The following is a 16,952-nucleotide window of genomic DNA, read 5'->3' as shown; positions in this document are numbered from 1 at the left end:
TGTGTCTGTGTGTGTGTGTGTGTGTGTCTCTGTGTGTGTGTGTGTGTGTGTGTGTGTGTGTGTGTGTGTGTGTGTCTGTGTGTCTCTCTGTGTGTGTGTGTGTGTGTGTGTGTGTGTGTGTGTGTGTGTGTGTGTGTGTGTGTGTGTGTCTCTCTGTGTGTGTGTGTCTGTGTGTGTGTGTGTGTGTGTGTGTGTGTGTGTGTGTGTGTGTCTTCCAGAACCAGTTCCTTCCTGAGCGTCGCCCAGGACGATTGTGATTGGTTTAAAGAAATGTAAACAACCCAGAGATTTTGTCCCCTGTCCCAGAATGCATCAGTGGCGTGATGAAGCAGCAGTAGCGTCCACGTGTCTGCAGGAAGCGGTCCAGACTGAAGACCTCCCAGAATGCATCAGTGGCGTGATGAAGCAGCAGTAGCGTCCACGTGTCTGCAGGAAGCGGTCCAGACTGAAGACCTCCCAGAATGCATCAGTGCCTCACGTGTGTCTGCAGGAAGCGGTCCAGACTGAAGACCTCCCAGAATGCATCAGTGCCTCACGTGTGTCTGCAGGAAGCGGTCCAGACTGAAGACCTCCCAGAATGCATCAGTGCCTCACGTGTGTCTGCAGGAAGCGGTCCAGACTGAAGACCTCCCAGAATGCATCAGTGCCTCACGTGTGTCTGCAGGAAGCAGTCCAGACTGAAGACCTCCCAGAATGCATCAGTGCCTCACGTGTGTCTGCAGGAAGCGGTCCAGACTGAAGACCTCCCAGAATGCATCAGTGCCTCACGTGTGTCTGCAGGAAGCGGTCCAGACTGAAGACCTCCCCCCAGCCGACAGCAGGACTCACACTGATGAAGTCATCCAGGTTCATCTGACTCTCTGGGGAAGAAACGCATCACAGTGATGTCATCATGACTAGGGTTGGGTACCATCTGGATTTTTATGATTCTGATACACAGAGACACACACACACACACACACACACACACACACACACACACACACACACACACACAGCAGAGTTGCTAGACGACCCTGCTGCAGATGTAATCTGCAGCAGGGTCGTCTAGCCAGGCTTGCGAGCTGGAAAAACCAAACTCTGGTCGAGCCAATCACATTGTGTATAGAGTGGGTGGGCGGGGCTTATGGCTGCTGCTGCTGCTGGTGAACAGCGTCTCTGGAAGACTTGCAGTTCAGCTTTTCTTTGAGAAAAGAACAAAGAACGACCCTGAAGTCATTCTTAAAAAAGGAAGATGTGTTCAGAGTTTAAAGTGTAATCTATCAACTAGCTCTGCTCTGATTGGTTGGAGAGCTGTCCTATTGGTGCAGAGGGAATTCCCAGACCCAACATCTGGATATGGGTCTGGCTGGTCAGGCTAGCATATTTGCCTTCTCTGGCGAGATAGACACCTCTCCTAACTTATGGCCTGTCCTGCACCTGTAGGAGACACCTCTCCTGACTTGTGGCCTGTCCTCCACCTGTAGGAGACACCTCTCCTGACTTGTGGCCTGTCCTCCACCTGTAGGAGACACCTCTCCTGACTTGTGGCCTGTCCTCCACCTGTAGGAGACACCTCTCCTGACTTGTGGCCTGTCCTCCACCTGTAGGAGACACCTCTCCTAACTTATGGCCTGTCCTCCACCTGTAGGAGACACCTCTCCTAACTTATGGCCTGTCCTCCACCTGTAGGAGACACCCTCTCCTAACTTATGGCCTGTCCTGCACCTGTAGGAGACACCTCTCCTGACTTATGGCCTGTCCTGCACCTATAGGAGACACCTCTCCTGACTTATGGCCTGTCCTGCACCTATAGGAGACACCTCTCCTGACTTATGGCCTGTCCTCCACCTGTAGGAGACACCTCTCCTGACTTATGGCCTGTCCTGCACCTGTAGGAGACACCGCTCTCAGGTGGTGTCCAAGAGGCCTGGACACACAGGGAGGAGGTAGAAAGGGCAGACCCCCCACCACCAGGCTCCAGGGTCTGGTCCTGAACGATAGACTAGCCATTGTAATAACGATCGTGGTCAGTGAATGGTTAATATGCCTTTACGTCTGTTTTGGTGAGCCCAGAGGGAAAATATGGCATTTTCAAAGTAGCCTACATTTACAGTAGCTAGCTAACGGTAGACTACAGAGAGAGCAGCTGGCTAACGGTAGACTACAGAGAGAGCAGCTAGCTAACGGTAGACTACAGAGAGAGCAGCTAGCTAACGGTAGACTACAGAGAGAGCAGGTAGACTACAGAGAGAGCAGCTAGCTAACGGTAGACTACAGAGAGAGTAGCTAGCTAACGGAGAGAGCAGCTAGCTAACGGAGAGAGCAGCTAGCTAACGGAGAGAGCAGCTAGCTAACGGAGAGAGCAGCTAGCTAACCGTAGACTACAGAGAGAGCAGCTAGCTAACGTAGACTACAGAGAGAGCAGCTAGCTAACGGTAATCCCTGTGGTTCCTCTGTGGGACCAGTTCCACTATCCCTGTGGTTCCACTGCGGAGCAAGTTGCACTATCCCTGTGGTTCCACTGTGGGACCGGTTCCACTATGGGACCAGTTCCACTATCCCTGTGGTTCCACTATCCCTGTGGTTCCACTATGTGACCAGTTCCACTATCCCTGTGGTTCCTCTGTGGGACCGGTCCCACTATCCCTGTGGTTCCTCTGTGGGACCAGTTCCACTATCCCTGTGGTTCCACTATTCCTGTGGTTCCACTATTCCTGTGGTTCCACTATGTGACCAGTTCCACTATCCCTGTGGTTCCACTATGGGACCAGTTCCACTATCCCTGTGGTTCCACTATGTGACCAGTTCCACTATCCCTGTGGTTCCACTATGTGACCAGTTCCACTATTCCTGTGGTTCCTCTGTGGGACCAGTTCCACTATCCCTGTGGTTCCTCTGTGTGTATTGTGTATTTCATGGGTGTATTTCTGTGTATATTTCTGTGTGTATTTCATGGGTGTATTTCTGGGTGTATTTCTGGGTGTATTGTGTATTTCTGTGTGTATTGTATATTTCTGTGTGTATTGTATATTTCTGTGTGTATTTCATGTGTGTATTTCTGGGTGTATTGTATATTTCTGTGTGTGTATTTCTGTGTGTATTGTGTATTTCTGTGTGTGTATTTCTGTGTGTATTGTGTATTTCTGAGTGTATTTCATGGGAGTGTATATCTGTGTGTATTGTGTATTTCTGTGTGTATTCCATGTGAGTATATCTGGGTGTATTGTGTATTTCTGTGTGTATTGTGTATTTCTGTGTGTATATCTGGGTGTATTGTGTGTTTCTGTGTGTATTCCATGTGAGTATATCTGTGTGTATTGTGTGTTTCTGTGTGTATTTCTGTGAGTATATCTGTGTGTATTGTGTGTTTCTGTGTGTATTTCTGTGTGTATATCTGGGTGTATTGTGTGTTTCTGTGTGTATTCCATGTGAGTATATCTGTGTGCATTGTGTGTTTCTGTGTGTATTCCATGTGAGTATATCTGGGTGTATTTCTGTGTGTATATCTGTGTGTATCTGTGTGTATTCCTGTGAGTATATCTGGGTGTATTGTGTATTTCTGTGTGTATTTCTGTGTGTATATCTGGGTGTATTGTGTATTTCTGTGTGTATTTCTGTGTGTATTGTGTGTTTCTGTGTGTATTCCTGGGTGTATTGTGTGTTTCTGTGTGTATTTCTGTGTGTATATCTGTCTGTGTATTGTGATATATCTGAGTGTATGTTTCTGTGTGTATTTCTGTGAGTAAGTGTATTGTGTGTTTCTGTGTGTATTTCTGTGTGTAAATCTGGGTGTATTGTGTGTTTCTGTGTGTATTTCTGTGAGTATATCTGGGTGTATTGTGTGTTTCTGTGTGTATTTCTGTGTGTATATCTGTGTGTATTGTGTGTTTCTGTGTGTATTTCTGTGAGTATATCTGGGTGTATTGTGTGTTTCTGGCAGACCTGCGGTGTGGATGGGGGGGTAGGCTGGGGGGGGCATCTTCCAGGACCCGTCAGAGTTCTTCATGTGGGAGCGATCGGACGCAAAGTTCAACAGGAAGCTGTCAGCGGGGACCACACGCAACTTCCTGTTGGAACAGAGACACGGGAGACTCGCTGTGATGTCACTTCCTCCACATATATGACACAGTTGTGTGTGTGTGTGTGTGTGTGTGTGTGTGTGTGTGTGTGTGTGTACCTGTGGTACTGGGCTCTGATGTGTGTGTGTGTGTGTGTGTGTGTGTGTACCTGTGGTACTGGGCTCTGATGTGTGTGTCTGAGCGTAGAGCCTCAGCTGCGTACAGCTTCAGGCTGCAGGGAAACTCCAGCTCAGAGTCCAGATCATACACCACAGAAGAAGAAACCTGAGGTCCCAGCTGCAGCAGGATGACGTGGTAGTCCTAAAACACACCCCGATTACATCATCAATGACATCATCATCATCATCATTAATAAGGTGTTAATGAATAAAACATGCAGCAGTGATGTCACCGACCCAGATCACTGGCTGGTCTCCTCGCCCAGACTTCTGCTTCCACAGAGGAACCTGAAGAAGAACAGACAGAACAGACAGAGAGCCGACAGAACAGAGAGAACAGAACAGACAGAGAACAGAGAGAACAGACAGAACAGACAAAGAACAGACAGAACAGACAGAGAGAACAGACAAAGAACAGACAGAACAGATGTTTAGTAGAATCTGACAGGTGTTGTGCGGCCCATAGTGTTCCCAGATGTTGCCCAGATGTTCCCCATAGTGTTCCCAGATGTTCCCCAGATGTTCCCCATAGTGTTCCCAGATGTTCTCCATAGTGTTCCCAGATGTTCCCCATAGTGTTCCCAGATGTTGCCCAGATGTTCCCCATAGTTTTCCCCAGATGTTGCCCAGATGTTCCCCATAGTGTTCCCAGATGTTGCCCAGATTGTTCCCAGATGTTGCCCAGATGTGGCCCATAGTGTTCCCAGATGTTGCCCAGATGTTCCACAGATGTGGCCCATAGTGTTGCCCAGATGTGGCCCATAGTGTGGCCCATAGTGTTGCCCAGATGTTCCCCAGATGTTGCCCATAGTGTTCCCAGATGTTCCCCAGATGTTCCACAGCTGTTCCCCATAGTGTTCCCAGATGTATCCCAGATGTTGCCCATAGTGTTCCCCAGATGTTGCCCAGATGTTCCCTATAGTGTTCCCAGATGTTCTCACCGTTCTGTTCTCATTTGAGATGAAAACAACGAACAGATGTTCCAGCGGTGCTGTTCTCTCCGTTCTGACAAACTCACACAGCTTCCAGACGTTCTCCTCACTGCAGAACAACAGAACCAGAACCAGTCAACAGAACCAGAACCAGTCAATAGAACCAGAATCAGTCAACAGAACCAGAAAACAGAACCAGACAACAGAACCAGAACCAGTCAACAGAACCAGAAAGTAGAACCAGTCAGACAACAGAACCAGTCAGTAGAACCAGTCAGCAGAACAATAGAACCACTCAGTCAGCAGAACCAGTCAGCAGAACCAGTCAGCAGAACCAGTCAGACAACAGAACCAGTCAGACAACAGAACCAGTCAGACCAGTCAGACAACAGAACCAGTCAGCAGAACCAGTCAGCAGAACAATAGAACCAGTCAGACAGCAGAACCAGTCAGCAGAACAACAGAACCAGTCAGCAGAACCAGTCAGCAGAACCAGTCAGACAACAGAACCAGTCAGTAGAACAACAGAACCAGTCAGCAGAACCAGTCAGCAGAACCAGTCAGACAACAGAACCAGTCAGCAGAACCAGTCAGCAGAACCTGGATGGAAACAGAACTATCCTTCCTGTTATTGGTCAGAGTGATGCGCTCAGCAGCCAATCAGATGGAAGTATTTACTTATTGACAAGTTCTACTTCCACAAATTCACAAAATCCATCGTTGTCTGTTATTAAAGGAACTTTATATAATAACTATATATATATTAGGGTGTCAATCGATTATATACTGTAACATATATACATACACACACATTATATATATATATATATATATATATATATATATATATATATATATATATATATATATATATATATATATATATTACATTTTCTTAATCGCGATTAATCTCATGTTTTATCACATGATTAAAGTTCTATTATTTAGCATTTCAGAAGTCCATATTAACTGGAAGCCGTTCTGACCAGAGGATCTTCACTGGGAATCAAATGAATGCAAAGAAAGTGACTTCATGAACCTGATTTTGAGGGGTTCCAGTCTGGCTTTAAAGCATTTCATAGCACAGAGTCTGCACTTATTAACGTTTTTAATGATCTTTTAATCTCAGACTCTGGAGAAGCTGCAGTCCTTATGCTTTTAGACCTCACAGCAGCATTGGACACTGTTGACCACAGTGTTCTCATCTCTCGTCTCGAGCAGTGTGGGGATTAAAGGCACGGCCCTCCAATGGTTTAGATCATTTATACCAGAGAGAGGGTTTGGTGGCTCTACTTCACCCGCAGCGCCGCTGACATGTGGAGTTCCTCAGGGATCTATTTTGGGCCCGATTCTCTTCTCCCTGTATTTGCTTCCCCTTGGTTCCATCTTAAAGAAGCATAACATCAGCTTCCATTTCTATGCCGATGACTCACAGATCTACTTGCCTATAAAAAGTAAGGGTGATAATTCCCTAAAAAGACTGCTCGATTGTTTTTCTGACATAAAAGCCTGGATGGCCTTAAACTTTTTCAATGAAAGTAAAACCGAGGTCATGATATTTAGACCCAGTAGTGCTCCTGGTGCCTCCCAACTGGACCTGGGTCCTCTGACACCCTATGTCACGTCCATGGTAACTAACCTTGGTGTTAAGATGGACCGTGAGTTTCAACTAGAGAAGCAGATCATTTCTGTTGTAAAAGCTAGTTTCCTTCAACTCAGGCTGCTTACCAAACTAAAGCCATTTTTATCTTATATTTTGAGAGGGTTATACATGCTTTTACCCCAACTCACCTGGATGACTGTAATGCTTATTATATATATATATATATATATATATGTATATATATATATATATATATATATATATATATATATATATATATATATATGTAGGTATTAACCAGGCCTCCCTCTCTAGACTACACATGGTTCAAAATGCTGCTGCTCGGCTCCTTACCGGAGCTCGTAAACGAGATCTCATCACTCCTGTTCTTGCCTCCCTTCACTGGTTACCGGTTAGCTTTAGACTCCATTTTAAGATTCTGTTGTTGGTTTTTAAATGTCTTTCTGGTCAAGCCCCAGCGTATATCGCTGAACTATTAAAGCTGCGCGCTCCTCTGAGGTCCTTAAGGTCAGCTGACCAGCTCCTCCTTGTCGTCCCGAGAACGCAGCTCAATAACAGGGCAGATGGAGCGTCGTCAGTCGTGGCCCCCAGGCTGTGGATGACCTGCCTCTGAACGCCAGATCGGCCCCCAGCCTTCACAGCTTTACATCACGACTTTAAACTCACTGGTATTCATTGGCCCTCCAACCTGCTCCACAGCTGTATTCTGTCTTCTGCATTTTATTTTTCTAGTCTGTTATTTGTTTCGTTGCTGGCGTGTTTATAATCAGGTCAACGTCCAGCACGCTGGTCAACCTGCTTGTTTAAATGTGCTTTACAAATAAAGGTGGATTGGATTGATTTTAAGATTTGTATTTGTTTATTATTCATTTAATCTAGTCACACATTTGAATCTGAGTCAATATTAGGGTTGGGTATTGTTTGGTTTGGATACCGGTGCTAAAGCGGTACTTTATAAACGGTACCGGTGCCTTAACGGGGCCTGAACCGATACTTTTAAGAAACTTTTAAGAAAGTTTAAAAAAAAAGGTACTAAACAACAGTTGGTGACATTAAAGAACGGCTTGTTTATTGCTAAGGCCATATGGTCAACATTAAATGATTAATAATAATGTATAACAATAACTAATTTCACTAGTAAACTGCTGTTGAACGATAAAAACAACAACCAGATGGGAAAAGGACATTTACAATAACTTCAAATGCACCACGAGGCTGTAGTTTACCAGTTTCATTGAACGCACCGTCTGTGTTGTTTCTCCGACCAGCTGCAGATTGTTACATCCCGGTGTTGAATCCTCTACAGTAAAACACAGTCACACTTTACACCGTTTAGTGTTAGCTGTCAGCATTTAACCCTGTTTAATCCAGCTACTAGCTAGTGGTAGGCTAACGTTAGCTGCTGTTGAGTATAGTGTTAACTAGCTAGCGGTAGGCTAACGTTAGCTGCTGTCGAGTATAGTGTTAACTAGCTAGTGGTAGGCTAACGTTAGCTGCTGTTGAGTATTGTGTTAACTAGCTAGCGGTAGGCTAACGTTAGCTGCTGTTGAGTATAGTGTTAACTAGCTAACGGTAGGCTAACGTTAGCTGCTGTTGAGTATTGTGTTAACTAGCTAGCGGTAGGCTAACGTTAATGCTGACAGCCCTAATAATAACAACTATTATAACTATGGTTGTCTGTAACACATCTAATGCTTTCACTGCTGGTAGATATTATGGTATGTCTGTCATGTATTGTGGTCGTACACTAGCGGTCAAAAGTTTGGGGTCACTTAGAAATGTCCATTATAGACAGAATACCAGCTGAAATATATACATATGATATATAATGTTATCTGAAATATATACATCTGATATATAATGTTATCTGAAATATATACATCTGATATATAATGTTATCTGAAATATATACATCTGATATATAATGTACATATATTTCTGAAATATATATCATCTGATATATAATGTTATCTCGAAATATATACATATGATATATAATGTTATCTGAAATATATACATCTGATATATAATGTATTATATATTTCAGATAACATTATATATCATATGTATATATTTCAGATGACATTATATATCAGATGTATATATTTCAGATGACATTATATATCAGATGTATATATTTCAGATAACATTATATATCAGATGTATATATTTCAGCTGGTATTCTGTCTATAATGGAGTAGAATGGACATTTCTAAGTGACCCCAAACCTTTGACCGCTAGTGTACATATATAAATATACTACAACACATATAAACATTGTTTTATTCTACTTTGTGTGTAGTTTTATAAAGTTTGTGTATTTGTACTTTGTGGGTTCATCAGGATGAAAACAGCTTTAAGCTGATCTGAAGTAGATAAGTAATGTAAGAGTATATATATATTGCAGTATTAGGCAGTAGTACTCACCAGTAACAGCTGGTAGAGTATATATATATTGCAGTATTAGGTAGTAGTACTCACCAGTAACAGCTGGTAGAGTATATATATTGCAGTATTAGGTAGTAGTACTCACCAGTAACAGCTGGTAGAGTATATATATTGCAGTATTAGGTAGTAGTACTCACCAGTAACAGCTGGTAGAGTATATATATATTGCAGTATTAGGCAGTAGTACTCACCAGTAACAGCTGGTAGAGTATATATATATTGCAGTATTAGGTAGTAGTACTCACCAGTAACAGCTGGTAGAGTATATATATATTGCAGTATTAGGTAGTAGTACTCACCAGTAACAGCTGGTAGAGTATATATATTGCAGTATTAGGTAGTAGTACTCACCAGTAACAGCTGGTAGAGTATATATATTGCAGTATTAGGTAGTAGTACTCACCAGTAACAGCTGGTATAAACGCAGTTTTCGCGGCTCGGTGTGATTCTGTCTTCAGGCTCCATGTTGATGTGTCACACTGAAACAGCTCCGTCGGTAACTAGGAATAAAACGTCACATCCGGTCGATTATAGAGCCGTGTGTTCTTCCTAAAATCTCCCCCCAATTATCCCCATTCTGTCTAGAATCTGCTTAGTTTCAATATCTTTAAGTCATAAGTATTTAAAAACGTTGTAAAAAGTATTTTATTTTATTTTTTTAAATGTTTTTGTCGCTTTTTGAGACGTTTTCAACGCTTATGACATTTCTTATCTTAACTAGTAGTTTCGGGGTCTAAACGTAACTGTTCTCGCCGCAGGACAGACACCTTTACTCGGATGAGTTTACCTGTAACCGCCGCTGAAAAGACCGGGACTCCACGGCGCTCTGTATCCGGCCCACAGGCACCTTTACTCGGATGAGTTTACCTGTAACCGCCGCTGAAAAGACCGGGACTCCACGGCGCTCTGTATCCGGCCCACAGGCACCTTTACTCGGATGAGTTTACCTGTAACCGCCGCTGAACTCGATGGAGGGAGAACAGCTGCAAACCTTTTAAACCCGAGCTGAAACGGCCCGACAGCGCCACCTGCCGGCCAGGAAGGGAACTACAGTCTGTACCATGTCTCCGATCCTCCTGGTGGCCTGTTTACAAACGTTTTTATATAAAAAATATGGGTTTCTTACAACCAAATTACCCAAAAATAACATGAATGGTTCCAAACCGGAAATCATCCATCAACATACTTTCCTTTGATCTTAACTATTAAGTCAAAAACATTCATTATTTCTGGGTTTTTAACCAAAAAATGAGGTATAATTTCATGTAAATGAGATTTATTGACGATGAATTCCAAAAATAAGTGTAAAACTTCAGATAAGTTGGAATAAAGTTGGTTAAACGGTGTAACAGAATTGGGGGGTAGTTTTGGCACTATGCTTTATAAACAGGCAAACAGACCATAATAAGTGGACAGGAAGACAACACACAAGTTAATCAGTGTTTATGTTTTATATATAAAGTCAGAAAGTTCTCAGCTTCATAAGGAAGAACTAAATGAATATGAAATATTAAAGGATAATAATGCAGAGAATGAAAACTAAAACCAGTGAGAAGTGACATCATGACAACAGCTGTTTCCTTAATAATGTCACTTTAATAACACATTAATAACAGCTGTTTCCTTAATAATGTCACTTTAATAACACGTTAATAACAGCTGTTTCTTAATAATGATGTCACGTTAGTAACAGCTGTTTCTTAATAATGTCTTACCTAGCCCCCTACCTCACCCCCTACCTAGCGTCCTACTTCACCCCCTACCTCACCCCCTACCTAGCGTCCTACCTCATCCCCTACCTCACCACCTACCTAGCGTCCTACCTCACCCCCTACCTAGCGTCCTACCTCATCCCCTACCTAGCACTCTACCTAGCTCCCTACCTAGCATCCTACCTCACCCACTACCTAACACTCTACCCTAGCTCCCTACCTAGCGCCCCTACCTCATCCCCCTTACCTAGCATCCCCTACCCTCACCCCACTACCTAGCGCCTACCTAGCCCCCTCACCACCCCCTACTTGCGCCCTACCTCACCCCATACCTAGCGCCCTACCTCACCCCCTACTTGCGCCCTACCTCACCCCATACCTCACCCCCTACTTGCGCCCTACCTCATCCCCCTACCTAGCGCCCTACCTCACCCCCTACTTGCGCCCTACCTCATCCCCTACCTAGCGCCCCTACCTCACCCCCCTACTTGCGCCCCTACCTCACCCCCATACCTAGCGCCCTACCTCACCCCCTACTTGCGCCCTACCTCATCCCCTACCTAGCGCCCTACCTCACCCCCTACCTCACCCCCTTTTATCACCTCTTCTATATTCGTTGTATACTAATGACTGTACATCACATACTGATTCTGTTATGATGATACAACGGTGGTGGGGTTGATTTCTGGGGGTGATGCCTATAGAAATGAGGTCCTCCCACTGATTGAATGGTGTTCTAACCACAACTTAGAGTGAAATGTCTCCAAAACTAAGGAGCTAGTGGTCGACTTCTGCAGAAGTGGGAAGCCGTCCCAGCCCTTGCACATCAATGGAGAAGTGGTGGACGGGTGGACAGTTTTAGGTTTCTAGGCACAACGATATCATCATCTTTAAAATGGGATGATAACATTACCAACATTGCCAAAAAAGCCCATCAGAGGCTTTTTTTCTTCGCCAATCGAGGAAGTTTGGGGTAGCCTGTGAGGGGATGTTACAGTTCTACTTTTTCTGTTACTGTCTGGTGTAGCAACTCTGCTGTCCAGCAGAGGCTGCAGCTGGACAGGACAGTCAACACAGCCTCAAAGATCACTGGCTGCAAACTCTCCCCCATTTGTGAGATGTACGAGGCTCGTATCCACCGGAAAGATCCTACCAGATGACACTCACCCTGTAAACGCCCTTTTCACCGTTCTCCCATCAGGAAGAACGTCCCGCTTTCTCAACAGCACATACTGCAGAGCCATTACATCTCTAAACAGCTCTCGGATGTCATGTGATTTCCTGGTAACCGTGGAGACACGCAACAAAACAAACTATATTAGTGGTTAAATAAACTAAGAAATGTTCCTTTAAAGTGTAACTCTCTCCAAAATGCGACCTAGGGTCTTTTAGTGAATGTACCTGAGTCAAACTTTAGTTTAAAAGCATATTTAGGATGGAAGCGTCACTTTTAAGATGTACCGTATTCTGGTTTTTGGGTCAAATGGCCTTTTGAATGGGAGAGCTAGGGACACGTTGATGCTAGCCTCAAAATATCTATTTTTAACCACTAAGAAGACTCAACACAACATGAGACTTTGGTCCAAGTACCACCAGGGACTCTACACCTTAACCACAGATATGACAACACTGGTTGTGTTCAGAGTTTACTAAAAAGGTTTTAACAACTCACCGTTAGCTGTTGGTGTTTACGCTATCCGCCATCTCGCCAGTCAGAAAGAGTCTCTGAATGAGCGGACTCCGTAGGAGGAAATGTCTCTTATATGAGGCTCCTTTCACCACGAACACACAGACCAACCAACGTCATGTAACGTTATCGTTTATTCAGAGAAAAGAGAAGCTTCTGCAGTTTAAATATTCACACGTTTCACCGACAGCTGGAAGGAAAGCACGATTTAAACATTTATTAGAGACAGAATCACCATGGCAACAACACAGAGTTGTATTAAAAATCGTCAGGCAGGCGGCGGTGGCCAGGCGGTGGCGGTCGCCAGGCGGGCGGTGGTCGCCAGGCGGGCGGTGGTCGCCAGGCGGCGGCGGTTGCCAGGCGGGCGGCGGTCGCCAGGCGGGCGGTGGTCGCCAGGCGGTGGCGGTCGCCAGGCGGGCGGTGGTCGCCAGGCGGGCGGTGGTCGCCAGGCGGCGGCGGTCGCCAGGCGCCAGCTAGGTGAAGAGTCTGATGGTGGCGTCGGCTCCAGAAGAGAAGACCCAGGGCTGCGTGGGGTGGAAGGTCACGTCCAGGACGCCAAGGTCGTGAGTGATGTCATGACCTCGGAGAACCTTCACCGGGACGATCAGCGGGTTCTGCAGGAGGTCACTGGGGGGGGGGCAGGTTATTAGATAGAGAGGGGGGGATTACTCTGGGAACACACACACACACTTTTACTTTGAAAATACAGATACTTTTACTCTGAAAACACTATTACTGTGTGTATTACTTTGTGTATTACGGTGTGTACTGTGTGTATTACTTGTAAACAGTCCCATGACAGACGATGACAGTTCCGTCATCGGAGGCGGAGGCGAACAGCGGGTAGAGCCGATGATAGGCCACGCCCCTCACTGCCTTCTTATGGTGCCTGCACACAGGAAGTGGGAGATACACACAGGAAGTGATTAATACACACAGGAAGTGAATAATACACACAAAAAGTGATTAACTACTTATTACTGTGTGTGTACTGTGTGTGTACTGTCAGGATGCATTCTGGAGGATTTGTACCGTAGCATCTTGTAAGGTTTGGTGGAGAGGTCGAGATCAAACCAGCTCAGCCGGCAGTCGTAGCTCCCACAGATCACATGATCACCTGTACACACAGATCACATGATCACCTGTACACACAGATCACATGATCACCTGTACACACAGATCACATGATCACCTGTACACACAGATCACCTGTACACACAGACACTGACACACTGGAATCAGCTGGAATCAGTCCGACTTGACAGCAGACTTTCATCATCACCCCCCCGGCTGCTGCCGCCTGCTCTCGTCTACTTTAGGGGCGAGGAGCAGTTCATCTCCACCGAGCCTATAGTCAGATCTCTGAATGGACAGGTTCTGGTTCCCTAAATATAGGAGTTCAGCACGCACTGGGAGCTCCAGGTTTATTAGGGGGTCATCATGGAGACCAGTGGCTCACACTCAGCTTCATACAGCATACACATATATATATTATATTATATATATATATTATATATATATATATAGGGTTAGTTTTACCTCCGGGGTGGACAGCCATGCTGGAGATCCACTTGGAGTTGGCCTGTAGTTTTTTGGTCATTTCCTGTTTGACAAGGTTGTAGATGCGGACGGAGCGCTGCGTCCCCACGAAGAAGTAGGGCCTGACGGGGTGGAAGGATACGCACTGCACCAGCCCTTTGTTCTTCCTGAAGGGGTTCTGGCTGCGCCGACGGCTCAGCTGGTGGATCAGAACCTGCAGGTTGCTCGAGTGGTCCGGCATCACCGAGGCCACGTAGTCGCCTTTAGCGTGCCACGAAACCTGCTGCACGGCCTGACCACAGGAACACACGCCAGGGTTAGGGTATATACACACACACACACACACACACACACACGGCCTGACCACAGGAACACACGCCAGGGTTAGGGTATATATATACACACACACACACACACACACACACACACGGCCTGACCACAGGAACACACGCCAGGGTTAGGGTCTATATATATATATATATATATATATATACATACATACATATACACACACACACACACACACAGCCTGACAGGAACACACGCCAGGGTTAGGGTATACACACACACACACACACACACACACACGGCCTGACCACAGGAACACACGCCAGGGTTAGGGTATATATATACACACACACACACACACACACACACACACACACACACACACACACACACACACGGCCTGACCACAGGAACACACGCCAGGGTTAGGGTATATATACACACACACACACGGCCTGACCACAGGAACACTGACACGCCCCCAGGGTTAGGGTATATATACACACACACACACACACACACACACACACACACACACACACGGCCTGACCACAGGAACACACGCCAGGGTTAGGGTATATATATACACACACGGCCTGACCACAGGAACACACGCCAGGGTTAGGGTATATATACACACACACACACACACGGCCTGACCACAGGAACACACGCCAGGGTTAGGGTATATGTCTGTGTCTGTGTGGGGGGGGTTAGGGTATGAATTCATCATGTATCTGTTCTTACTTTGGGGTGTTGGATTTTGAGGCGGATCCCCTGGTTAAGCTCCTCCCCCTCCCCCTCGCTCCAGGTAACTGGCCCCGCCCCCTCGTTAGCATCAGCCTCCTGAGGGGCCGAGAGGAGTCGCTCTGACGACAGGACCACCTGTCTGTCTGCCAGAGAGGGAGACAGGATCAACACCACCGAGTCCCTGAAACACAGAACACACATTCAGCTCATTTCAACATCTTAAACTTTTTAAAAGTGAGAGAGCTGCATCGGGACACTTTAACATGAAGAGACCAAACCTAGCAGGACAATGTGTTCAGTACAGGCAGCACTAGTCTGGTTAACACTAGTCTGGTTAACAGTCTGGGTCAACACTAGTCTGGGTAACACTAGTATGGGTCAACACTAGTATGGGTCAACACTAGTCTGGTCAACACTAGTCTGGGTCAACACTAGTCTGGGTTAACACTAGTCTGGGTTAACACTAGTCTGGGTTAACAGTCTGGGTCAACACTAGTCTGGTCAACACTAGTCTGGGTCAACACTAGTCTGGGTCAACACTAGTATGGGTCAACACTAGTATGGGTCAACACTAGTCTGGGTCAACACTAGTCTGGTCAACACTAGTCTGGGTCAACACTAGTCTGGTTAACACTAGTCTGGGTTAACACTAGTCTGGGTCAACACTAGTCTGGGTTAGCACTAGTCAGGTCAACACTAGTCTGGTCAACACTAGTCTGGGTTAGCACTAGTCTGGGTCAACACTAGTCAGGGTCAACACTAGTCTGGGTTAGCACTAGTCAGGTCAACACTAGTCTGGGTTAGCACTAGTCAGGTCAACACTAGTCTGGGTTAGCACTAGTCAGGTCAACACTAGTCAGGGTCAACACTAGTCTGGGTTAGCACTAGTCAGGTCAACACTAGTCTGGGTTAGCACTAGTCAGGTCAACACTAGTCAGGGTCAACACTAGTCAGGGTCAACACTAGTCTGGGTTAGCACTAGTCAGGTCAACACTAGTCTGGGTTAGCACTAGTCTGGGTCAACACTAGTCAGGTCAACACTAGTCAGGGTCAACACTAGTCTGGGTCAACACTAGTCTGGGTCAACACTAGTCTGGGTCAACACTAGTCTGGGTCAACACTAGTCAGGGTCAAAGGAAGAGCATTTAGACAGACAAGTTCTTACAGGGCGACAGCCAGCAGACAGACAGACAGACAGACAGGTCCTTACAGGGCGACAGCCAGCAGACAGACAGACAGACAGGTTCTTACAGGGCGACAGCCAGCAGACAGACAGACGGGTTGGGGTTCCAGGCAACGCTCTTCACAGCTCCGCCCACCTGGACCGTCTTCAGACAGCGAGACGAACAAACCTCCCAGAACCTCACGGAGCCATCATCACTGCCTGCACGCATTCAAATCACCCGTTAATCACACACACACACTCAGTATTACTGATGTGTTGGTTATTTCTCCATCTCTGTGAGGACCGCAGTGTTACCTGAAGCGAGCCACTGTCCTGACGGAGACACACTGATGGAGCGAACCAGACCACTGTGACCCCGATACACCTGAAAACACATATACACACACACACACACACACACACACACACACACAGACAAACAGTTATAGTGTGTGTGTGTGTGTGTGTGTGTGTGTGTGTGTGTGTGTGTGTGTGTGTGTGTGTATATATACCAGAGACTGTGTTGTTGGAAATGGCTGCAGGTCTTTTGGTTTGGGAAGTTTGGGAATCAGATCCTCTGGATTCACG

At 45.9% G+C, this 16,952-nt stretch overlaps 2 protein-coding genes across 4 annotated transcripts in view; both read right to left on the bottom strand.

The window, feature by feature from the left end:
- Window positions 1-383: 383 nt before the first annotated feature.
- Window positions 384-10,185, bottom strand: ntaq1 (N-terminal glutamine amidase 1). Its single transcript, XM_078268257.1, has 7 exons — window positions 10,011-10,185; window positions 9,627-9,723; window positions 5,161-5,260; window positions 4,457-4,507; window positions 4,210-4,361; window positions 3,925-4,049; window positions 384-860 (listed from the first exon to the last, which is right to left on the bottom strand). The coding sequence occupies exons 2-7, from the start codon at window positions 9,686-9,688 to the stop codon at window positions 757-759; spliced, it is 594 nt and encodes a 197-aa protein (XP_078124383.1). The 5' UTR covers window positions 9,689-9,723; window positions 10,011-10,185; the 3' UTR covers window positions 384-756.
- Window positions 10,186-12,738: 2,553 nt separating this feature from the next.
- Window positions 12,739-16,952, bottom strand: part of bop1 (BOP1 ribosomal biogenesis factor) — a 10,927-nt gene continuing 6,713 nt past the window's right edge. For all 3 annotated transcript variants that reach the window (XM_078267825.1, XM_078267826.1, XM_078267827.1), the window contains exons 9-16: window positions 16,877-16,952; window positions 16,680-16,749; window positions 16,451-16,583; window positions 15,197-15,380; window positions 14,162-14,453; window positions 13,655-13,739; window positions 13,404-13,511; window positions 12,739-13,249 (exon numbers count right to left, since the gene is read on the bottom strand). The exon at window positions 16,877-16,952 is cut by the window's right edge and continues 5 nt beyond it. In XM_078267825.1, the coding sequence (XP_078123951.1) occupies window positions 13,096-13,249; window positions 13,404-13,511; window positions 13,655-13,739; window positions 14,162-14,453; window positions 15,197-15,380; window positions 16,451-16,583; window positions 16,680-16,749; window positions 16,877-16,952 (1,102 nt within the window). In that variant the 3' untranslated portion in view covers window positions 12,739-13,095. The remainder of the gene's footprint in view (window positions 13,250-13,403; window positions 13,512-13,654; window positions 13,740-14,161; window positions 14,454-15,196; window positions 15,381-16,450; window positions 16,584-16,679; window positions 16,750-16,876) is intronic.

This window comes from Sander vitreus, chromosome 14 (assembly GCF_031162955.1).
Source record: "Sander vitreus isolate 19-12246 chromosome 14, sanVit1, whole genome shotgun sequence".
NCBI lineage: Eukaryota > Metazoa > Chordata > Actinopteri > Perciformes > Percidae > Sander > Sander vitreus.
The sequence above is the reverse complement of the archived record's forward strand: the minus strand, read 5'-3'. Positions and strand labels throughout refer to the sequence as shown.

Coding starts and splice junctions, on each gene's coding strand:
- ntaq1 (XM_078268257.1), bottom strand. CDS start 9,688: ATGGAGCCTGAAGACAGAATCACACCGAGCCGCGAAAACTGCGTTTAT. Junction 5,261..9,626: donor GTTTATACCAGCTGTTACTG/GTGAGTACTACT, acceptor GTTGTTCTGCAG/TGAGGAGAACGTCTGGAAGC. Junction 4,362..4,456: donor GAGACCAGCCAGTGATCTGG/GTCGGTGACATC, acceptor GGTGTGTTTTAG/GACTACCACGTCATCCTGCT.